This window comes from Aquarana catesbeiana, linkage group LG09 (assembly GCF_042186555.1).
Source record: "Aquarana catesbeiana isolate 2022-GZ linkage group LG09, ASM4218655v1, whole genome shotgun sequence".
NCBI lineage: Eukaryota > Metazoa > Chordata > Amphibia > Anura > Ranidae > Aquarana > Aquarana catesbeiana.
The window spans coordinates 305375466-305401201 of record NC_133332.1 but is presented as its reverse complement, the minus strand read 5'-3'; the positions used below and the strand labels follow the sequence as shown (position 1 = coordinate 305401201).

The window sequence follows — 25736 nt, the reverse complement described above, 5'->3', positions numbered from 1 at the left end:
AAAGTATCGGGACGTCTGTCTTTACATGCACATGAACTTTAATGGCATCCCAGTCTTACTCCGTAGAGTTCAATATTGAGTTGGCCCACCCTTTGCAGCTATAACAGCTTCAATTCTTCTGGGAAGACTGTCCACAAGGTTTAGGAGTGTGTCTATGGGAATGTTTGACCATTCTTCCAGAAGCGCATCTGTGATGTCAGGCACTGATGTGGACGAGAAGGACTGGCTCGCAGACTCTGCTCTAATTCATCTCAAAAGTGTTCTATCAGGTTGAGGTCAGGACTCTGTGCAGGCCAGTCAAGTTCCTCCACTCCAAACTCGCTCATCCATGTCTTTATGGACCTTGCTTTGTGCACTGGTGTTCAGTCATGTTGGAACAGGAAGGGGCCATCCCCAAACTGTTCCCACAAAGTTGGAAGCATGAAATTGTCCAAAATGTCTTGTATGCTGATGACTTAAAGGGGTTGTCAAGGTGCAGGGTTTTTAAAAAAAAAAAACAACAAACATGTCATACTTACCTCCGCTGTCCAGTTGGTTTTGCACAGAGTGGCCCCAGTCCTCCTCTTCTGGGGTCCCTCAGCAGCACTCCTGGCTCCTCCTCTTCTCGAGTGCCCTGGAGAAGCGCTCTCCTTCGCAGACACCCATGCGGGCGTGCTCCCGTGTCCTGCTTCTGCGTCTATTCACACAGAAAGCAGGACTCGGCCCCGTCCCCCAGCGCCCATGTCATTGGATTTGACTGACAGCAGCGGGAGATAATGGCTGCGCTGCTATCAATCTATCCAATCAGGAAATGAGACACTGGCCGGAGCTGGTGTGTTCGTTCCCAGTGTGGGAAACCCATTGCTCAGGTAAGTATAACAGGGGCTCGGGGGGCTGCTGAGTGACAGAAGGTTTTTCACCTTAATGCATAGAATGCATTAAGGTGAAAAAACACAAGGGTTTACAACCCCTTTAAGAGTTCCCTTCACTGGAACTAAGGGGCCAAACCCAACCCCTAAAAAACAACCCCCCACACCATAATCCCCCCTCCACCAAATGATTTGGACCAGTGCACAAAGCAAGGTCCATAAAGACATGGGTGAGTTTGGGGTTGAGGAACTTGACTGGCCTGCACAGAGTCCTGACCTCATCCCGATAGAACACCATTGGGATGAATTAGAGCGGAGACTATGAACCAGGTCTTCTCGTCTACATCGGTACCTGACCTCACAAATGCTCTTCTTGAAGAATGGTCAAACATTCCCATAGACACACTCCTAAACCTTGTGGGCAGCCTCCCCAGAAGCGTTGAAGCTGTTATATCTGCAAAAGGTGGGCCAACTCAATATCGAACCCTACGGACTAAGATTGGGATTCCATTAAAGTTCATGTGCATGTAAAGGCAGGTGTCCCAATACTTTTGGTAATATAGTGTATGTTACAACCTGACTGTACAATCTGCTGCCGATCTACTAACAACCACATGGTGCAAGGGCAATGGATTCGACATAATCTAAACAGGTAATTTAGTTAGGTTCCCATATATCCATAGCTCCCAACTGTCCCAGATTCAGAACAAAGTCCCTCTGTTCCTCTTTGCTCCTCGTTTGTTCCTCATTTTGGTCTCAAAACTTACTATTACTAAAAGACGATCCATGAAACCCCAACTAATGGAACTGCAACGCCACAACATTATGTATCAATGGGGCTTCCCCTTTTCAGTCAGATTTAACTACCAAGGTACAATTTACAGAAGCAGATCAGCAGATGAACTACAACAAACCCTTTTAAAATTAAATCTGACAGAACCCACAAGCAGCAACACTCCCACACGCAGAAAAATGGCATCATCTTCACCTTCAGGCAGCACCCAGAAAATTTCAGAACAAAATGGGAATCATCATTCTCACAAAAGAGGCCGTTATGCCACATCATCCATGGACCAAGAAGATTCAATGGACTGACATCCTAATTCCTGATATCTCTTCATTTATTATACTAAGAGATGGTTCTCTATAAAAAACCTGTATTTATAACTGAATGTGACTGCATTCTGATAGTCACACACTGTGTGGGATCATGTTACATTCCAGTTATATTTCTTATTACTTCTGATTCATATAGCCTTAGAATATATAAGTGAAATAAGGAAATTCTTGTTCAGTTATATATTATCAGGTAATAATAATAGATTTATTACTTTTTAGGACAAATATGTTCAATAATCCAGAAGTAATGGAAGCTTTTTCTTTCTTTTCTTAAAACAAATATATTATTACCTAACTAGTTCCTAGAATTATGTTTTTGTTTATTCTAATCTGAAGCAATACAACCTCAATTTTATGAGTTAACATATCTAAACAGTTGCATATGAATAAAATATGTAATTGTTTACTCTAAAAGGGTTAAAATCCCAAAATAATTCAAACTATCTTCATCAATACCAAAGTTATTAACAGTACCTTTCTAACTGAATTATTTAGCCTAGGGCAAGACTAACCATATACAACCACCATGGAATAAATAATTTCAACAAAAACTATATTCTGCACTCCAATTAATGAAACATCATTTTGATGTCTTTTGACATAGCACTTCTCTCCTGTAAGCGGAAGATCCGTGTACCCCCATTAGCCCTCCTCATTCTCCCAACCATATTATGTGGGAGTGTGACGAAGGCACTTATTCCCCTGAGAGAGATATTTATTCTCTTTCACGGGTAAATTGTGATTACTTGCAAAAAATAATTTATACAATGTATCATCTAATCTCATATGTTTTTTGTTTACTCTTTACTCCAGAATTCACTGGTTTCTTTTCTATCTATTCATCTCTTCAGTCCACACAGGTTGATCTGCGCAGACAGCTCTGCATAACAAAAAGTAAGTCAAAACTATTTGATCTATTGCCATGGCACCACTGAATATACTTTCCCTGAATGTTCAGGGAATAAATGTCCCTCAAAAAAGGACCAAAGCCTTCCGTACTTTCCATAACAAGAAGGCTCACATAGTATGCCTCCAAGAAACACACTTCACCAAAGATTCTACTCCAAAATATATTTCTCCTTTTTATCAACAAATTTACACGGCTTCTGCCTGTACCAAGCAAAGGGGAACTCTAATTGCATTTCACCGATCCACACCATTCACCTTATCATCAGAAATTAAAGACCCAGAAGGTAGATACCTGATACTCAAGGGTTATATAATGGATACAGCAATCACGGTGATTTCCTACTACGCTCCTAACAAACAACCTACACCATTCCTCTCGCATATATTACAAGTGATTAATACACACAAAATAGGAACAGTGATAATGTGTGGGGATTCGAACCAGGTCCTCCTCCCATTTCTAGATAAATCACCTTTTACACCATCCAAAATAACCTCTAGATTACCTTTTTCTCAACTTCTTTCCAAATACAATCTGGTAGATTCATGGAGAGAAAGTAACCCAATGAAAAAGAAATTCACTTATTTCTCGCACCCTCATCAAACCTTCACCAGAATAGATCATATTTTTCTAACAATAGGAATGATACCAGAAATTATTGCATCAGATATAATTCCGATTCCGTGGTCTGACCATAATGCAGTATACACTACTATAGCCTCAGCCATACCAAAAGCGCATGACCCAACGTGGTACTTACCGGACATAATGCTCAAACACCCACTACATCAGATGGCCATTGAACAAGCTTTAAAGGAATACATATCAATTAATAATACAACAGACATCTCCCCAATAACACTGTGGGAAGCTCATAAGCCTGTCTTGCGTGGTACAATACAAAGACAAATGGCACTATTTAAACGGGAACGCAAAAATCTAGCAAAAAAACTAGAACTCAGTTGTAATGCAGCCTACATATCATTTCAAGATAATCCATCTCAGAGTACAAAATCTCATCTGGAAAAATCTAGATTGGAATACGATCTATTTCTCACTGAGTCAGTTGATAAATCCCTCAAACGCTCCAAACACAATTTCTACATGAATACAAACAAACCAGGTACATATTTGGCTCGGGCATTAAATTCAACTAACAAATCTTTCAAACCAATACGTTTGAAATTATCAAAAAATGTTTGCACTTGTAATCCAGTTAAAATAGTCCATAAATTTCACTCACATCTCGCAACTTTATACAAGACAAACAATGAATTTAATCCTACAGAGGCTGAATCCTTCTTCTCAAAAATAACCTTACCTGAGTTATCTCAGAATCAAAAAAGCAGTTTGGATGAGCCTATAACTATAGATGAAGTTGCTAACGCCATAAAAGACCTAAAACTTAACAAAAGACCAGGCCCAGACGGCTACTCGGCTTTATACTATAAAACATTCTCAGAAATACTCTCTCCCATTCTCACTAAAACTTTTAACAGACTTCTAGGTGGACATTCTTTTCGGCAAGAAACACTAATGGCAATTGTTTGTATGATCCCAAAACCCCTTTCTGATGATACTTCCTGTGTGAATTATCGGCCTTTCTCTCTGTTAAACCTCGATATTAAATTATTAGCAAAAATAATAGCAAAACGCCTCAATAGCATTATAGGAAAGTTAATACATAGAGATCAAGTAGGCTTCATGCCAAATAGACAGGCAGGCGATAGTATACGCAGGGCAGTGTTATTGGCACATATTGCTAAAAAACGGAAAATCCCTTTATGTTTTCTATCTCTCGATATTAAGAGGGCATTTGACACAGTATCCTGGCAATATATGCAATATTCATTACAAAAATGGGGTTTTGGACCCCACTTTTTAACATGGATCAAAGCATTATATAATAAACCCAAAGCCTATATAAAATATGCTGGATACAAATCTGAAGCCTTTAATATCGAAAGAGGTACCCGACAGGGTTGCCCATTATCTCCCTTATTATTTGCCCTTATACTCGAACCCATGGCCCAATACATCAGAACAAACCAAACTATAACTGGCATTGAAGTAGGAGGTATTACACACAAATTATGTATATTTGCAGACGATATATTACTTTTTTTATCATCACCACAGGTCTCTGGTCCTAACTTAATACCAGCTCTTGATGGATTTGCAGCCCTATCCGGCCTTATGATTAATCCTAAGAAATGCCTAGTGCTTAATATTTCACTCACAAACATGGAATTGATCCCGGCTAGGGCTGCACTCCCATTCACATGGGCAGAAAAATCAATCCCATATCTTGGAATTCATTTAACAGCATCTCATTCTGACTTATTCTCAACCAATTATCCTCCTGTATTAAGACAGATCACAAATCTAATAAAACAATGGTCGCAACTTCCTTTATCCTGGATGGGGAAGATTAATGCAATCAAAATGACTATTCTACCCAAATTGCTTTATCTATTCAGAGTCCTCCCTATTCCAATTCCTTCCTATTTTTTGAGAATAGTACAAAAAAGAGCAACTTCGTTTATATGGGGCTCTTCTAAACCACGTATACCTATACACACACTACATCTTCCCAAAAATAAAGGAGGCCTGGGATACCCTAATATTACTAACTACTACAGAGCAGCACATTTGGCCAGTCTGTCCAAATACCATGCAAAACAGGAAATCCCATTATGGGTATTTATAGAGGCTTCAGAAAATGACCCTCTATTAATATCAAATTTATTATGGCTTGATCCTAAAGACCGCTTTAAAATTCATAATCCCATAACTAAACACTTCTTATCTCTCTGGGATAAACTAAAAACCAAATATCAGTTACAATCTCCACACAATCCTCTCCTTTCTTTTATCAGAAATCCGGCCTTTTATCCGGCATGGATCTACCCAAATTCTTTTTAAGCTTGGACAACATCAGGCATTCAGACACTAAATGACTTCATAGCATCTAAATCATTCCTTTCATTCCCATCGCTTAGAGAAAAATATGATCTACCAAACTCTGAGATATTTAGATATCTCCAAATCAAAAATTTCTATACACCATTCCTAAAGGGGGATACACCATTATCCCAATTATCCATTTTTGAATCAATCTGTACAAAAGATCCATTTGCTAAAGGTACAATTTCATCACTTTATAATCAATTATATGGAGTAGCAAATCTTAATAGACCCTCTTACGTTCAGAGGTGGGAGGAGGACCTGGGACGAACTTTAGAAGACACGGACTGGTCTAACATATGGCTCACATCTAAGTCATCTTCACCCAACATCTTAGCACTGGAGACAAATTATAAAGTCCTAACTCGCTGGTACCTTGTACCCGCTAGAGTGGCAAAATATTCGCCTAATACCTCAGCTCTTTGTTTTCGAGGATGCCCAGAAATAGGCACATATTTACACATATGGTGGACGTGCCCAGTAATCCAAACCTTCTGGAAGGAAGTCTTCGTGATTGCATCTAAAATATTTAAAAAAATAATACAACCAGATCCATATTTAACTTTACTTAATCTAAAACCGGAATGGTTAACACTCTCTCAATTCAAACTTATGATCCAACTAATAACGGCTGCAAAACAAACAGTGGCCAAGGCATGGAAATCTCCTACATTGGTACTAGCAGAAACAATTCACAGAATGAATAATACAATGTCCCATGCTAAGATGGTAGCCATCGATCAAAATCAAATTCCAAAATTTGAAAAACTTTGGCATCCTTGGATAAAACAACAGTTCCTGTCAAACTTCAATGACTCTGTCCTGTTGCCATGGTAACAGATTAAATGACTTACAGAGACACCCATTCTAAGGCTTCAAAGAGAACTAAAAAGAATAATAAACTGACGAGCGGGACAACCTTGAGGACCATACCTCTACCTTTCAACCCTTTTTCTTCTTTCTCTTTCCTTTTCTCCACCTTACGATTAAAGCTCATTATCAGAATTTATTTGACCTATATACACTCTACTTGCAAACAATATGTATAGTAGGTATAAATCATTTAAATACCTACAAAAGTAACTAAGGAAATTATATATATCTTTAATTTAGGTTTACTTGAACCCAATGTTTAATATTTGAAATTTCATGATATTTACCTATATAAACCCTACTGTAAAACAACGAGCTTACTTTATAGATCCTTGGAAACTTACTTTATGTATCTTTATAACATTGTATACTCAATAAACTTCTTTTGACAAGGAAATAGTTTATTGCAGTGATTTATGATTTTTACATTAGGCTGCTTTCATACTGCAGAGCTTCTAAAACAAAGTGCATTTTAAATGCTTTACATTGCAGTGCATATTGGTGAATAGCTGGTTGTTAAGGACAACAACCAGGGGGGAGGAGGGGAGGCAGAGAGACAGCAGGCAGGACAGTAGGGAGCATTAGCTCTCAGAATGAGTGGGGAGGAGAGGGGGTGGCTGGACCGATTGAAGCACATAAGTGTAATGGTGACCTCCATGAAGGGAAGGGAGAGGACAGGTGGCATATTTGGAATGCACCCTGGGTGTGTTTTTGGTGTATTTCTCATTGCTTTCAATGGCAGGTGCATCTTTGCTGCACTTTTCAAAAGCTCACCAAAGATGCAGCAGCAGGGCTTTTCAAACCGCAGCACAAATGCAATGCAGCCATGTGAAAAGTCGCATTGGATTTAGGCCTGATTCACATCTATGCAGGTTGCAGTTTGCATTTTGCAGGTGCATTTCCTATTTTTCAATACACGCTTTTCATCCGTTGAAGTCTATGGAACCAAAAACCAGAAAAAAGTCCCTGGCCCTTTCCATAAAATGCACAGATGTGAACTACATCCATAGGAAACCATGTTAAATGCACATTTATCTTCTATTTGTACATATTTTTTTAATGATTTCGATCAGTTCCCATTGAAATCTATAGGACCAAAAATGCACATGTTGCACCAAAAAAATCATCTGGACTTTTTTCAAGTTGCATAGAAGAGAATCATACAGTGTGAAAGGACCCCATATAAACGAATGGTAAAGCAGTTGATGTGTATCTCGTCCTCTCCTTGTCATTTTGATCAATTTTAGAGTATACAGAGCTGGCGTCAGAATAAGGATGCTTAGGCAGCCACAGTAGGATGGCGGGGGGGGGGGGAGGTAGAATGCACCTTCGCCTATGTAAAAAAAATCCTTGCACCGGCCCTGGCCAGGTTAACGTAGACAGGGCATCCCAGTCCTGTGCCCAGTGCTGTGTGTGTTATGCAGTCCTGTGCCCAGCGCTCTGTGTGTTATGCAGTCCTGTGCCCAGCGTTCTGTGTACTATGCAGCCCTGTGCCCAGCGCTCTGTGTATTATACAGTCCTGTGCCCAGCGCTCTGTGTACTATGCAGCCCTGTGCCCAGCGCCCGTGTGTTATGCAGTCCTGTGCCCAGCGTTCTGTGTACTATTCAGCCCTGTGCCCAGCGCTCTGTGTACTATACAGTCCTGTGCCCAGCGCTCTGTGTACTATGCAGCCCTGTGCCCAGCGCTTTGTGTACTACACAGTCCTGTGCCCAGCGCTCTGTGTGTTATGCAGTCCCGTGCCCAGCGCCCATGTGTTATGCAGTCCCGTGCGTAATGCAGTCCTGTGCCCAGCGCTCTGTGTACTATGCAGTCCTGTGCCCAGCGCTCTGTGTACTATGCAGTCCTGTGCCCAGCACTCTGTGTGTCATGCAGTCCTGTGCCCAGCGCTCTGTGTGTTATGCAGTCCTGTGCCCAGCACTCTGTGTACTATGCAGTCCTGTGCCCAGCGCTCTGTGTGTTATGCAGTCCTGTGCCCAGCGCCCGTGTGTTATGCAGTCCTGTGCCCAGCGCTCTTTGTATTATGTAGTCCTGTGCCCAGTGCTTTGTGTTATGCAGTCCTGTGCCCAGCGCTCTGTGTGTTATGCAGTCCGGTGCCCAGCGCTCTGTGTGTGTTATAAAGTCCTGTGCCCAGCGCTCTGTGTTATGCAGTCCCGTGCCCAGCGCCCGTGTGTTATGCAGTCCTGTGCCCAGCGCTCTGTGTGTTATGCAGTCCGGTGCCCAGCGCTCTGTGTGCGTTATGCAGTCCCGTGCCCAGCGCCCGTGTGTTATGCAGTCCCGTGCCCAGCGCCCATGCGTTATGCAGTCCTGTGCCCAGCGCTCTTTGTGTTATGCAGTCCTGTGCCCAGCGCTCTGTGTGTTGTGCAGTCCTGTGTCCAGCACTCTGTGTGTTATGCAGTCCTGTGCCCAGCGCACTGTGTACTATGCAGTCCTGTGCCCAGCGCTCTGTGTGTTATGCAGTCCTGTGCCCAGCGCTCTGTGTGTTGTGCAGTCCTGTGCCCAGCGCTCTGTGTGTTATGCAGTCCTGTGCCTAGCGCTCTGTGTGTTATGCAGTCCTGTGCCCAGCGCTCTGTGTGTTATGCAGTCCTGTGCCCAGCGCTCTGTGTGTTATGCAGTCCTGTGCCCAGCGCTCTGTGTACTATGCAGTCCTGTGCCCAGCGCTCTGTGTACTATGCAGTCCTGTGCCCAGCGCTCTGTGTGTTATGCAGTCCTGTGCCCAGCGCTCTGTGTGTTATGCAGTCCTGTGCCCAGCGCTCTGTGTGTTATGCAGTCCTATGCCCAGCGCTCTGTGTGTTATGCAGTCCTGTGCCCAGCGCTCTGTGTGTTATGCAGTCCTGTGCCCAGCACTCTGTGTACTATGCAGTCCTGTGCCCAGCGCTCTGTGTACTATGCAGTCCTGTGCCCAGCGCTCTGTGTGTTATGCAGTCCTGTGCCCAGCACTCTGTGTACTATGCAGTCCTGTGCCCATCGCTCTGTGTGTTATGCAGTCCTGTGCCCAGCACTCTGTGTACTATGCAGTCCTGTGCCCATCGCTCTGTGTGTTATGCAGTCCTGTGTAGAGGTCGACCAATATGGGTTTTTCTCTGGCCGATGCCGATATTTAGAAATCGCAGTGGCTGATGGCCGATATATGATAACGATTTTTTTGGGCCAATATGTTAGGCCGATTTTTTATTTTTTTTCCCTTCATCACATAAAATCTAACAGTTAGACCCCTTTCACACTGGGGCGTTTTTCAGGCGCTTTTGGGCTAAAAATAGCGCCTGTAAAGTGCCTGCAAAACGGCTCCCCTGCAGTCTCAGTGTGAAAGGCCGAGTGCTTTCACACTGAGGCGATGCGCTGGCAGGATGTTAAAAAAAAGTCCTGCAAGCAGCATCTTTGGAGCGGTGTATATCGCTGCTCCACCACTCCTGCCCATTGAAATGAATGCGCACCGTTGCCGAAGCGCCTGCAAAGCGTTTCGGCAGCGGTGCGCATTTAACCCCTTCCTCGGCCGCTAGCAGCCGAATGGCGCCGCTAAAACTAGCAGTGTTTTACCATCAACGCATGCCCGCTCCAGTGTGAGGGCAACCTTAAGTAATAAGTGATACAGAAATTTTTTTACATTTAAACATTTATTAAACAAAACAAACCTCCAATCAGTACACTTGTATGTATAATTTAGATTAAAAAAAAAACCTATATCTTAAATATTAAATACACAAAAACAGGTAATCAAAACTTTTGGACGAAAAAAAATGGGCTAACTTTACTGCTTAGTTTTTTTTTTAATTCATTAGTGTATTTTTTTAAAAAAAATTTCGTTTGCAAGACCGCTGTGCAAATACCGTGTGACATAAAATATTGCAACAACCGCAATTTTATTCCCTAGGGTCTCTGCTAAAAAAAATATATATATATAATGTTTGGGGGTTTGAAGTGATTTTCTAGCAGAAAATACAGGAATTTTACTTGTAAGCAACAAATGTCAGAAAAGATTTAGTCTTTAAAAGGTTAAACTGAGAGCTTCTACACAGGGAGTTCAGGTCATTCATAAGTGTAAACATTGTATCTCTTCAGGTTCTTTTTATCAGATTTGCCAGGCTGCCCAGAGAGGGGAGAGAAGTGCTTCACAGAAGACTTCAGGCAACTGGTATTGACTTCTATTAAAGAAGACATTTGCAAGTCCGTTGAAGTTATAATCGGCCTTTTTTATCAGCACAATCGGCAGATGCCGATTAAATAAAAAACGCCAAATATCGGCCAATATATCGGTCGACCTCTAGTCCCGTGCCCAGCGCCCGTGTGTTATGCAGTCCTGTGCCCAGCGCTCTGTGTTATGCAGTCCTGTGCCCAGCACTCTGTATGTTGTACAGTCCTGTGCCCAGCGCTCTGTGTGTTATGCAGTCCTGTGCCCAGCACTCTGTATGTTGTGCAGTCCTGTGCCCAGCACTCTGTATGTTGTCCAGTCCTGTGCCCAGCACTCTGTATGTTGTGCAGTCCTGTGCCCAGCGCTCTGTGTGTTGTGCAGTCCTGTGCCCAGCTCTCTGTATGTTGTGCAGTCCTGTGCCCAGCGTTCTGTGTGTTGTGCAGTCCTGTGCCCAGCGCCCGTGTGTTATGCAGTCCTGTGCCCAGCGCTCTGTGTATTATGCAGTCCTGTGCCCAGCGCTCTGTGTGTTGTGCAGTCCTGTGCCCAGCACTCTGTATGTTGTGCAGTCCTGTGCCCAGCGTTCTGTGTGTTGTGCAGTCCTGTGCCCAGTGCCCGTGTGTGTTAGAGAAATTATACTTTAAATGTCAGTTATGAAAGACACCATTTTGTTTATCATGGCCTAGAAATAATCTATGAATCTAGGATTGAGCTAAAACTAGTAATAAAATGGAGTCAGCAATATAATATGCTTGGATATGCAGTTTTCTGAATGTATCCTGTATTTTTGTGTTGGCTTGGGGAGTTTTCAAGTCAGTATCCTGTAACCATTGTTAGATGAAGATAACAGTCTGTAACAGACACTTCCACCTTTCCTGTTACGTCCAGAATAAAGTTGAAAATACATGAGACTGGGCATGTTTTAAGACAGGAAAGGGGGGTGTCCAGGGCTTATAAAAAAGACATGTACCACAGTATTTTCCTTAGAAATGACGATGACAGCATAAAGATGTAATGCTATTCATTTCTCTTGCATATGCAATAAATATTACCTTGATGCCCGAGGACGGTCTGAGATGGTGAATTATTTCCCTAACAATTGGTCCTTTGAGCCGGAAGTCCCCTGAGAAGCACTGGAGCAACTCAGTGACCGATGACCGTACGGCAAAACTGTAATGCCCCGTACACACGGTCGGATTTTCCGATGGAAAATGTCCGATCGGAGCGTGTTGTCGGAAATTCCGACCGTGTGTGGGCTCCATCGGACATTTTCCATCGGATTTTCCGACACACAAAGTTTGAGAGCAGGCTATAAAATTTTCCGACAACAAAATCCGTTGTTGGAAATTCCGATCGTGTGTACACAAATCCGACGGACAAAGTGCCACGCATGCTCAGAATAAATAAAGAGATGAAAGCTATTGGCCACTGCCCCGTTTATAGTCCCGACGTACGTGTTTTACGTCACCGCGTTCAGAACGATCGGATTTTCCGACAACTTTGTGTGACCGTGTGTATGCAAGACAAGTTTGAGCCAACATCCGTCGGAAAAAATCCTAGGATTTTGTTGTCGGAATGTCCGATCAATGTCCGACCGTGTGTACGGGGCATAAGTCCTCCGTCTTAAATTAGACGTTAAAAAGAGGCCGGTCCGCTGAACTAGTGCCTCCCGGGCAGCGACTTACCGGATTAGCACAAGAGACCGCTCTCGGGACAAGGTAAGATTTTTATTTTTATTTTATTATTAACCTTTTGTGTTAGACTTGATTAGGAATTTGATGAATAAGGGATTTGAATATATACATACAATATAGAGATTGATTGAATGTTTATCTGTTTCTGTCCTATCTGCTTTACTCTTGTTGAGGGGAAATAAGTGGTCACGTATTCCCCGTATAGATCCGTCTGTGGCCATCTTGGATGGGCAGACCTAGTGACTAGCCCGCGTTTTGGGAAGACGTGCTCAGGGCGACCTGGCGGCAGTCGAGCACTGCGGGTGTTCTCTCTTGTGTGTTCTTGTTTGTTTCTTCTGGTTAATTGTCATTTGATATAGGGGTATCGTCCCATACTAATATCCGGGTGCAGATAAAGGAAATTTGTCGATTGGATCTTAGATCCAGACAGCCTTGTAAACTGCAGAAAATCCCTTGGGGACACATAAATACTCCTAGATCAAAACCTAAAGAACCCCCCGTTGTTGCAAGGGTGTGGCCTGATAGCTTTCCAGGCATATAAATACCCTTGGATCAAAAATACTTCCAGATAAAGAACCCCCCCCCCCCTCCGTTGATACAAGGGTGTGGCCTGATAGATTTCCAGGTAACAAACAGAGGACATTTGGCGGACCCGCAGTGTTCATGCCAGCCTCATATGTTGTATTAATCCTGAGCAGGCACATAAATACCCTTGGATCAATGACTGAAATATTAAATGTTTTGATAGGATGAAAGAACAGTCGGGAGAATTCAGTCTCCTCGTAATTCTGTAAATGTTCTCTACAAGTTAGTGAAGTAACGATGAAAGAACAGTCGGGAGAATTCAGTCTCCTCGTAATTCTGTAATTCCCTAAGACACCAGTGTTTTAGCAATACACAAGATCAGTAATCTAGAAGTGATATATCATGACTAGAAAGTCTGTGAGTGATTGCAAGTGATAAGATACTGTGTGCGTGTGTTGTGTCATTGTGAGAAGACATTAACAAAAAAAGAGCTCCGTGTGCACGATAAACAAAGTAGGTATGATCCATGGAAAATCTGTTGGTGTGAATGAAGATGTTAAGTATATGTGTAGTCTAGACAAAGAGAATGTGACATTTCCTAAAATGTTTGAAAACAAAGTATGATTTTGATGCATTTTTAAATAAGGATTGTTGTGTAATACTGTGTAGAAAGCTTAAAATGATGCCGGCACAAAAATAAGAAAACAGAAGAAATTAGGCCTTCCCCAGGCAAAAAAAAAAAAAAAAAAATGGCTTGAGGAGGCTAACCATAGGTTAAATTCAGAAAACCATAAAAAGACTATGTTTTTGAACAAAGAGGAGGACAATAATATGACCGTCCTCTGAAGTTTAGTTCAGCAAGTATTGACTGAACAAAACGTAACAAACCAAATGCAACCTGACTCTCCACTGTTTGTTGTTCCCCCGTGGTCACCTGGGTCACCCGCAGATGCAACCAATTCTCTTATGGCTGCAGCTAAACCCCTCTCAGGATGACTCTTGCTGTCCAGAGGAGTCCACAAGGGACCCCCTTTACAGCAACTGTTACAAAATTTTTCGGGGACCTGGTGAACCAATTGATATCCCCCTCAGCTGGGGAACAAACAGAATGTGGAGAGGAAGAATTTCCACTAATTGAAGTTCCCAGACCTAGGGCAGGACAAAATGTAGGAGGTATAGTAGTCCCCAACACTATGATGGTCTATCGCCCCTGGACCCCTGAGGATGTTAAAAAAACTACTGAAGGGGTACCACATCCCAAGGTGAACATAGCTTAAATCAGGGATGGTATCATGGGAATGATTGCTAACTATCATCTTATTGGGAGGGAAATAGAGCAGGTCACCAGACAGATCCTGGGTCCCGACTGGCATCATGTAGTGGGAGATTGCAGTGGATTAAACAATCAGGGAGTTGTGTTGCCTCGTGATGATGCAGCACTAGAAAACAGGAGGAATGCTCTTATAGCAAGGATAGAGAATAGATGGATACGTCTAGCCGACTGGTCCATTATAAATCAGTGTGTGCAGGGAGAAGAGGAAACAGTGGACAGTTTCATTGTTAGGATGAGGGAGATTTTCAATAATCACTCAGGAATAGAAGTCCCAGTAAATCAAGTAAACGATAGCCCATATGAGCAACAGCTAAAGGATGCAATCTTGAAGGGGCTGTTTGCCCCTATATCAAGTTTGTTACCAAACACATGATCAACCATAGGCTCTGCAGACTTCAGGGGCTGATAGAGTATGCGAGGCATGCTGAGCAGCACTTCCAATCAAAAAAGAGAGTAAAGAAAGGGAAAGTGTTTATGTAGATGAAGGTAGTGATGTGTATGTCATTGAGAAGGAGAACAGAAGGATAGGAAACACCTGAACAAGGCCCCGCATTTAGGACTATGAAAAAAAAAAAAAAAGAGAGGGGAGTGTTTCCTGTGAGGTAAAAGAGGTCACTTGGCAAAAGAATGTAGGTCAAACAGAGAGGAAGAAGCATGAAGATGTTGGTATGTCTCCAGAGAGAGAGATACAGAAGAAAATGATGAGAAAGAATCTGAAATTTTGGATGTGTACGCTGTTGAAACTTGTTTGCATGCTAAAGTCAAGTGAGAGGGGCGTGGCCAAGACCGGCATGTGAGAGGACGCACTTCTCACAGCTCCTGCCTGATCCTCAGATTGATCCTTTCCCGGCACCCCTGATCCTGATTTTTTCGGCTCCCCAGCTGGCTACCGAGACCCCTTACCATCCGGACTCACCACCGGCTCTCTGCACGAGAGCAAAGACCCGCCGAGGCCCGTTGGAGATGGCGGGACCGAAATCGCAAGATGGCGCCGCCGCTGCAGCAGCCAAAGCACAGCGCACGCCGCGAACGATGGACAAGCCCAGGGATAATATTAGCAAGAAGCAGCTGAAAGGACAGGGTAAGGAGCAGTACAGAGACATGACATACTACACACAGAAAATACAAATCCCGGAGGATGCGGGGGGGACTACAAGTAACGGGGAAGCTGCAGATCTTTTTTCACAAGCTGACTGGGGCCTTGATACAGACAACATGCCTGAACAGCTCCATGAGCACACTAGTCAGCCTCCCTCCCCCCCACCATCAGATGAGATACCTGAGTCCCTGGAGCAGCCCACCCTGGCTGATATTTTGAAGGCTGTAAAGGTGTGCACGGCCACAGTCACTGATATGAAGGAGCAGTTTGGGGGCCTGAGGGAAGAGGTCTCACTACTTAGACAAGACCTTCAAAAGCTTAGAGAGAGAGCAACTGCAGTTGAGAGCAGAGTAAGCGATTCGGAGGATCAGTTACCCCCGGTGGCGCGAGAAGCAAAGGCAGCTTACCGCATGGCCCAAGATACGTATAACAGAGCAGAAGACACGGAAAATCGTTTGCGCAGAAACAACGTCCGTATAGTCGGCCTCCCTGAGAAGTCGGAGGGTAGAGATCCCACGTCGTTTGTGGAAAGCTGGCTGGTTGAACTGTTTGGCCGAGAAGCCTTTTCCCCATTTTTTACAGTGGAGAGGGCCCATAGAATACCGGGGCGACCTCCCCCACAGGGTGCTCCCCCCAGATCAATGTTGGCCAGGCTGCTACATTACCGTGACAGAGAGGCAGTGTTACGCTGCGCAAGAGAACAGGCCGCAGTGAAGTTCAATGGCGTAAGAGTGTCCTTCTATCCAGACTTTTCGGCCGAGGTGCAAAGAAATAGAGCTAAGTTCAGCGATGTGAAGAGGCGCCTAAGAGCTTTGCAACTGCCATACGCTATGCTATACCCGGCGAGGCTCCGAGTAAATGCGGAAGGACATGCACAATTCTTTGACTCTGCCAGAGAGGCTGCCGCCTGGTTGGACCATAATGAACAAGCACTGCGTCGCCACCGCGCTGAGGCGGAAGGTGACTGAACGGGACACACTTCCAGATGGTAAGAGCGCAGTCCACACTTTGAGATGCCACACTCTCTCTTTTTTGTTGTTTTCTTCACAAGGTCACTACCATGTTGTCTTTGGTTTTTCTTTGATCTTACACCTTTTTACCATAACCTACCAACTCACCTGACCTCTTCAAAGTTACCTAAGTGCCGGGAATCATCCCATATTTCTTCAGTGAAAGGAACTGAACTGTGAAACCCCCTTTACTTGACTTGAGATGTCTGAAGTATTAGTTGGTCTGTTTCTAGGCCCTGTTGGGCCCTATGGGCCTACCCCGTTGGCATGGCTCATCAGGATGCCTATTTTGTTTATTTTTACCTGCTCTCTCACAGGAGTGAGAGCACCAAATCACGAAAGGAAATACCTTAGTGCAGTTGCACTGCTGTTTGTTGGCACCATTGTGCTATGCTATTCCATGCAACCTGTTCTTTACTGCAGTCCAAGAATCTTACTCCCACTAACCATCTGCTATTTTGACTTCACTCAAGCCTGCTGCAATCTCTTCCAACAAGATTTGGGTGGTTTCTGTGCAGGCAAGCCACCCTCTAACCCTCCCTCACAATTAACAGTGTTTTTGCTATGGCGGGTTCACCAGTGATCTCCTGGAACATTAGGGGCATGAACTCCCCCCTGAAACGTACTATGATTTTCTCATGTCTGAAAAAGTTCTATCCTGCGGTTATTTGCCTACAGGAAACACATTTAACGTCTGATTCTATAAGCTGTGTGAAATATAGGTGGATTGGGTGGTCGTACCACTCCGCTCACACCTCCTTTTCTCGGGGGGTGAGTGTAGTGATACACAGCTCCCTGGACTATCAGGAATTTGATTCCAAAATAGATCAGGAGGGTAGATTTGTATTTTTGCATTGTCGCATTGGTATCCTGAAATGTATTCTTGCTTGTGTGTACATCCCTCCCCCGTTTAATGCTCGGGTACTCCGGCTCCTCCTGGAATTTATGGAGGGAAGCCGGATCTCCCGTTACTGCTGGTGGGCGATTTCAACAGCTGGTTGGTTCCGGCCCTGGATAAACACCCGGGCCCGAGCACCCCAGCTCCTCATAGGCTAACTCCGCTGGCTAGATTGCTACAGGAGGTGGGATGGTTGGATTTGTGGAGGCACCGGAATCCCACTGCTAAACAGTTCTCCTGTTTTTCGAAATCACACGGTTCCTTATCTAGAATAGATTTGGCAGTGGGAAACCCGGCTATGCTCTCCTCGGTACTAGACATTTCGTACAAACCTCGGTGTGTATCTGATCACTCCTATTTGGTGATAAACCTTATTGTATCCCACCAATCCACACTCCCTAAGGTACCCTGGAAATTTAACGCCTTTTGGCTTCAGCTTTTTACCTCCCCTGAGAACTTAGAAGGCAACATAAAAAAGTTCTTTTCATGTCAGCCGGGCTCATTGTCTGCCCTTGCAGAATGGGAGGGTTTCAAAATACACCTCAAGAAAATGCTTAGTAATGAGGTCACCAAGATTAAGAAACATTCTGAAGCGCTGCGGGACACACTGGAATCCCATGCCTGCTCCCTGGAGGCAAAGTATGTCCAAGACCCAACTGACTCCGCGAAGGAGGCTTGGCAGTCGGCTCAATCAGCTTATGAGCACCTGCTGACCTCCTCGGCGAACAAAAAGAGGTTTTTTTCTAAGACTGCCTTTTTTGAGGAAGGGGAAACGACCGGCCGCCTTTTAGCTAGAATAGCCAATTCCGACAAGAGATCCCCGGCAATCGGGTCCATAAGGAGGGCTGACGGTCGTCTGGTGCACTCCCCAGACCAGGTGCTCCAGACATTGGCAGAGTTCTATGAGCAGCTATACTGCTCCTCTTCCAGATATAGCTCCGAGGAGCTGTCCGGTTACTTGGATGGCATTGTGTTTCCACGGCTTACGGACTCCCAGAGGAAAGAATTAGACGCCCCTCTGACTCTTGATGAGATGCAGGAGGCAGTGGCTACATTCCCTAACTGTAAGGCCCCCGGAGGGGATGGTATCCCTATGGAAATCTATAAAACCTACTCTGAGATATTGCTCCCCAAGCTCTTAAATGTATTCCTTACTGCTAGGAAACACAATGCCCTACCACCTTCCATGTCTAGAGCCCACATTGTATTAATTCTAAAACCAGGCAAAGACCCCGTAGACCCGGCCTCATATAGACCGATATCCCTATTGCAGACAGACATCAAAATATTGGCAAAGATTTTGGCTATCAGGTTGAATAAGGCTGTTGCCTCAATTATACACTCTGATCAGGCGGGATTTATGCCCAACAAATCAACAGCAATAAACCTTAGGAGACTATATCTTAACTTGCAGTCCCCACCGGATAATAAAGGTAAGAGGGCATTGTTGTCTCTTGACGCAATGAAAGCCTTTGACAGTGTGGAATGGCCATACCTGTGGGAGGTAATGAGGAGATTTGGTTTTGGAGAGATATATATCTCTTGGGTGCGTTTATTATATCATTGCCCTCAGGCAATAATTAGAGAGGCGGGTAGAATGTCACTGCCTTTTGCTCTGGGGCGGGGTACGCGGCAGGGGTGCCCTTTGTCCCCCCTGCTGTTTGCTCTAGCCATAGAGCCGTTGGCAATACGGATCAGAGACTGCGGAGAGATCACCGGCTTCTGCTATGGTGACAGACAGGAGAAGGTGATGCTCTATGCGGATGATACTATGATTCTTTTGGGTGATACTGATCACTCCCTAAAAAACACAATGGAAACAGTGGTTCGCTTTGGGGATTTTTCAGGCCTTAAAATAAACTGGTCCAAGTCTGCCCTAATGCCAATAGATGATGCAAGACTATTAAATGAAGAGAAAGTTGGGGGAATCCCTGTGTCCGCTTCCTTCAGATACTTGGGGATACATGTTTCTCCTAAGATTAGGCAATATAGTCAGTTGAATATTTCCCCACTACTGGCTCGTTTTCGTCTACGAGTTAAAGCCTGGAATGCTTTGAGTATGTCGGTTGCAGGCAAAGTGAATCTAATTAAAATGATTCTAATGCCTCAACTGCTATACATACTACATAATTCACCGGTGGTCATCCCACTTAAGATATTTAGAATAATTAATGCCATTTTTCGTGAATTGATCTGGAAGAACCGCCCACCAAGGATAAAACTAGAAAACTTACAACGCCCTAAAGATGAGGGTGGACTTGCATTGCCAAATCCATGGCTTTATTACTTGTCTTCGCAAATGCAACATTTAATAGGCACCATGGCCGTGGAAGGGGAGTCTACGGCCAGGGTCCCTAGCGCTTCAGAATATATAATGCTACACACGATAGGGGGTAAATCCATCCCCACGGCTTTAGAGGCTGCGGCCTTTAGCAAGCATCAGAAATGTTTCCCCACTTATGCTCTCATACAAAAAATATGGAACAAAACTAAATACATTCAGGAGGCGACAGGTATTATCGAGTATAGTCCTATATGGGGAAATGAATCCTACCCGGAACTCGCTAAATTGCAACATGCGGAAAGATGGAAGAGGTTTGGCATTCTTTACCTAAAACAAATCATAAATGAGGGCAAACTGCGTTCATTTGACAATTTAAGGGACTTATATAGTCTTCCGTCCTCCATGCTTTTTTATTATATGCAACTTAGACACGCATTTGAAGCACAGTCAAAAACCTCTGATTGGCATATTAGCTCGAACCCTGTGGTCGATTTGCTTAAGGGGGCGGAGACCTCTAAAGGATTCATTTCCCAGAGTTATAGCACCCTGCTCCACAAGTACCTTCTAAAGCATCCTCTGACAGTAAAGGGGAAATGGGAGTTGGATGTTGGACCCTTAGATGAGGATCAATGGGAGGAGGTCTTGCAGTCAGTTTCCATATGTTCATTGAATGTAACGCAAAGACTAACGCAATTATATACACTTCTGAGAGCGTATTATACACCCCATAGGTTACACAATATGGGACTTCTTTCCACCCCAACCTGTACTAGATGTAAGAGAGATCACGGAGATTTAATACATATGCTATGGAGATGTCCCAGACTGCATGTGTACTGGAAGGGGGTGGTGGACGCGCTGGGCGCAGTGTTTGGGGTCTCAATTCCGCTGGACCCTAGGCACTGCGTTTTGAATGTGCTAGATGAACTAGAATGGGAACACCACGTCAGGGAAGCTTTATCTAGAGCCCTTTTTGTAGCCCGTAAGCTAATCATGGTACACTGGAAATCTGAAACCCCTCCCTCAGTTAAGGAATGGATTACCGCACTAGGACATACATTGAGAATGGAGAAGATTATATACCAACACAGGGGATGTTCAAAAAAATTTGAAAAACTATGGGAACCATGGCTGGGCACTCCTGGGTTAGCTCCGGAGGACCTGGTCATGGATAGATTACTGCGCTTTAATAACGGCTGAAGGCATGGTGCACCCCGCATTAGCCCTGATTGGAGCTCTGAGCTCGGGATGGTTACAGATAGAGGGTTGGAACTTCCATGAGTAGGAGACAGTGATAGCAATTCCTATCTTATTTTCTAACAGTGGGATGTACTTTATACTTTTGTATGAGTCTGATTCTTCTATGGTATTATGCCTGACTAGGCTACTATGTACAATTTAATTGTGGATTTCTTGGACTGTATGTACTTGTTTTTCACTAAAAACTTTATCTTGGATAAAAAAAAAAAGTCAAGTGAGAAATAATCTTGGTTGTGAAGGGTAGATGGCTAACATTTCTCTGTGATACTGGGGCTTGTAGGACCCTAATATACCCGCTGGATATGAAAAAGGTAAAGAAAAAGGTGTAGTATATGTAAAATCTGCAAAATGGGTTGATGCACCAGGAGGTCATGTCTGAAGGCCTTACTGTGGAAGATCCACAGACAGGTAAAAAGGATCAGTGTAAAATTGTCATTTTGACTAAATGTCCTGTTAATTTGTTGGGTAGAGACATGTTGCACGCTCTTGATATTTCTGTCGTACCAGTGGAGGGAGGTCTCAGAGCCCATCGGCTGTGTGAAAAACAAATCACAGCCGTGGATAATGAGCCCTGATACTGGTACAGCCTGGAATTTGCAAACTGAGGGATTAAATATACCCAAAACCCTGGCAGAAATATTTGACAAAGAGTCTGTGAGGAGGTATAAGGTCCAGACAAACCTCTATTGCACCATGTACTACAGAAAGACCTCTGGGCCTGATAAGTCCTATGAGAAACAGTTAATGAGTCTCACTAACACTGAAGTTCTCTTAAAATGTCTGTACTGTGATAAGAGGGGAAATAGCGTGGCTACTTGTCTCCTACCACAGCCTATTCTGCAAATATACAGGCAGGATACATAGTTACATAGTAGGTGAGGTTGAAAAAAGACACAAGTCCATCAAGTCCAACCTATGTGTGTGATTATGTGATACTGTACCTTGTGTTTCGGTCACCCAGAATTCCAAAGTATCATGGCATGAGCTAGGAGAATTTATCACGAACTTGGTCCAACTGACAGATGAGAAACTAAAATCCAGAGGGATTCAGAGGTATAGGAGGCATAAGGGAGAGAAAGATGGGTGGAGACTCGTGCAGGATTTACAGGCAGTCAATAGGGCCGTATTACCGAGGGCCCCGGTGGTCCCAGACATGCATGTCCTCCTGAACGAGCTCTACCCAGAGAACGAGGTATTTTATGTTATTGATAACAGTAATCCTTCTTTTCCATTCCCTTACACAAAGACAGTCAGTTCTGGGTTGCATTTATGTACACGGAAAAAAAAAAAAGAGGTACACATACACTAGGTTATCCCAGGGATATTGTGAAAGTCCAACTACCTTCTCACAAAGAATGTCCAATAATTTGTCTCGGTTTGTACCTCCCAGTGTGAGTTAAATTCTCTTGTATGTGGATGACATTCTGGTAGTAATGTATGTAAAATTACCATGGCTCTGATGCATTTCCTCGCAGACCAAGGTCAAAAGGTCAGCAAAGACTAATTACAACTGTGGAAAGAAAAGGTGAAATACCTGGGTTACATTTTATCTCAAGAAGGTAGACTTTTGCATGAGATCCGAAAAGAGGCCGTCCTTCAAGTCCCCAAATCACATACCAAAAAATAAATGATGTCATTTCTTGGCATGGCAAATGTCTGTAGAGCATGGATAGCAAATTATGCTATGGAGGTGGCGCCTCTTTCTGATCTCATCTATGGTTCACTAATGGCTGCAAAAGATTCCATTCAGTGGAATGTGCAAGCAGAGGATGCATTTACTAAGGTAAAGCACCTCATTGTGGATTCCTTTATGCTTAGTCTTCCTAATTACAGTAAAACCTTTAATCAGACTGTAGATTGTAAGGAAGGATCTCACTGATGTTCCCTTTCTAGATGCTGACATTACCTTTTGTGTTGATGGGTCTTGTAAAAAGGACGATAAAGGGGTAAATCAAAGGCATACGCTATAGTAACGCATGACCAGGTCATTGAAGCCAGACCCCTTCCCAGTTCCTACTCTACACAACAAGCTGAAATGATTGCCCTATCCAGGGCCTGTAGTCTAGGGGAAGGGAAGAAAATAAATATTTATACAGACAGCCAATACACTTTTTCTACTATACACATATTTGCCCAGCAATGGAAAAATAGGGGTATGATTACGTCCACAGGTAAACCAATCTCACATAGAGATCTTATCCTTGCCCTTCTAGAAAATGTACAGAAACCAACACAAGTGGCTATTTGTAAATGTACAGCACACAGAAAGGGAACAGATACAATTACTCTAGGGAATGCACTAACAGACAAAGACCGCAAGGGAAGCTGCTACAGGACCGCAAAAAAACACACATATACTATACAGGTCCCCAAGAAAATGGTGAGGTACGGAAAGCTATTGATAAAACATAGTTATCAGAAATGCAGAAAACATCACCGGCAGGTGAAAAACAAAAGTGGTTATCTAAAGGGACAATGCTGGTCAATGGTATAGACACAAGTACAGAAGGTAAACCCATCTTACCTACATCACTGTTTAGATATGCTGCGTTATTGAGCCATGGGCAAGCCCATATCTCAAAAGGAGGGATGGTGCAGGTGATCAATAAGGTGTTCACAACATATGGGTTTACGAATGACTCTAGAGATTTTTGCCTCACATGTCCGCTTTGTAACAGATACCATGCTCAAGGTGCCCTAAGACCCTTAAGAGGTCATTTCCCACAACCCACTTATCCCTTTCACACGATATGCATGGATTTTATGATTATTGTTGTTTATAAAGTGGGCGGAAGCTTTTCCTATGACACCCAAATGGGCAGTCAGTAGCCAAAGTACTTATTAAAGAGGTGATTCCATTTCATGGGATCCCCTCTGTGATTTACAGTGACAATGGCTCCCATTTTGTAAACCGAACAATACAACAAATTGGTAAATGGTACAATATTGACCTAAAAAAACCACTGTGTCTACCACCCACAATCTGTGGGCACAGTGGAGAGACACAATGGTACCTTAAAGAGTAAACTAAGAAAATTGTTGAAGGAAACAGGGAAAAATAAATGGGTTTAGTGTTTGCCAATGGCATTGTTGAGTATAAGAATTACCCCTACTGCTAAAGGACTAACACCGTATGAAATGTTGTATGGTAAACCTTATTATATTCCACAACTAGCCACCATTCCTCTCCCTGAAGAGGAAATAGACTTGACTTGTATAATAAGAATGTTTTCATAAAATATTACTGGGTCAGAATGTGTAAATGAGAAAAAGAGTTACCCTAAGACTAAAATGCAAAGTATACCCCCATCAGTACAAGCATTACCAGGAAATTTTACTTGTTTCTCTAACAATGACAGTAATGGTACAAATGTTGGCACCCTATCCCCTGAATATTGTGTAATTACAACCCGTACTACGGACATTAAGTATGAACTAAAATGGTTTCAGGAACAAAAACAGCAATTGGCTGATGTTTGGTGTTTATGTGGAGATAAGAGACTAAGGCCACCTGCCACCTAGATGGGAGGGTAGTTGTGCCCTTACACGATTGTTGCTTCCCTTTTATATAGTTCCTATGAGTGATAAATCAATGAAACTACCAGGTAAATACTTTTTTTTAAAGGAATTAAGCGAGAAACACCACAAGGATCATTTGACAACCGAGTGTATATAGACGAAATAGCTGTTCCACGAGGAGTTCCAGATGGAATTAAAGCGCAGAATCAAATAACAGCAGGACTCACCTCACTCTTCATATGGGTCCAGCCCAACAAGAACGTCGACTGGATAAACTAGATCTACTACAATTAGCAGAGGTTTGTAAATTACACCAGAGATGCTATCAAAGGCATAGCAGCACAATTGGACGCCACCTCTTTGACAGCGTGGCAGAACCGTATAGCGTTGGATATGTTGCTGGCAGAAAGGGGCGGGGTATGCAAAATGTTCGGCACCTTCTGCTGCACTTTTATTCCAAACAATACGGCACCTGATGGAAGTATCACCAAAGCCTTACAAGGCCTACAAATGCTATCCGAAGAATTAGCTGAGAACTCTGGTGTAGAGAACCCCCTGACGAGACTCTTTGAAAAATGGTTTGGTAAATGGGGTGATCTTGCAAAAAGTTTGCTTATCTCTATTGTCATGGCAGCCGCAGTTCTTACATTGTGTGGATGTTGCTGCATTCCCTGTATTAGGGGAATTCTTCAAAGACTGATTGACACATCTTTAACAAAAACTATGCTCCTCCAGAGCGACACGGAACTATACTCGGAACCTGATGATGAATTTACAACTCTCTCTAAGGACTTATCTGTCTAAATGATAATACCTGGTAAAATTAAAAACCTGGATATTTGAATTATTGACATTATTAGTATAAAAGGGGGGAGATGTTAGAGAAATTATACTTTAAATGTCAGTTATGAAAGACGCCATTTTGTTTATCATGGCCTAGAAATAAGCTATGAATCTAGGATTGAGCTAGAACTAGTAATAAAATGGAGTCAGCAATATAATATGCTTGGATATGCAGTTTTCTGAATGTATCCTGTATTTTTGTGTTGGCTTGGGGAGTTTTCAAGTCAGTATCCTGTAACCATTGTTAGATGAAGATAACAGTCTGTAACAGACACTTCCACCTTTCCTGTTACGTCCAGAATAAAGTTGAAAATACATGAGACTGGGCATGTTTTAAGACAGGAAAGGGGGGTGTCCAGGGCTTATAAAAAAGACATGTACCACAGTATTTTCCTTAGAAATGACGATGACAGCATGAAGATGTAATGCT

At 43.4% G+C, this 25736-nt stretch overlaps 1 protein-coding gene across 1 annotated transcript in view; it reads right to left on the bottom strand.

Annotated features, from left to right (window-relative positions):
* The window catches only part of LOC141107309 (ficolin-2-like), a 64482-nt gene extending 39642 nt beyond the window's left edge, over positions 1-24840 (bottom strand). The window contains exon 1 of the mRNA XM_073598000.1: positions 24691-24840. Coding sequence (XP_073454101.1) covers positions 24691-24702 — 12 coding nt within the window. The 5' untranslated portion in view covers positions 24703-24840. The remainder of the gene's footprint in view (positions 1-24690) is intronic.
* Positions 24841-25736: the final 896 nt, after the last annotated feature.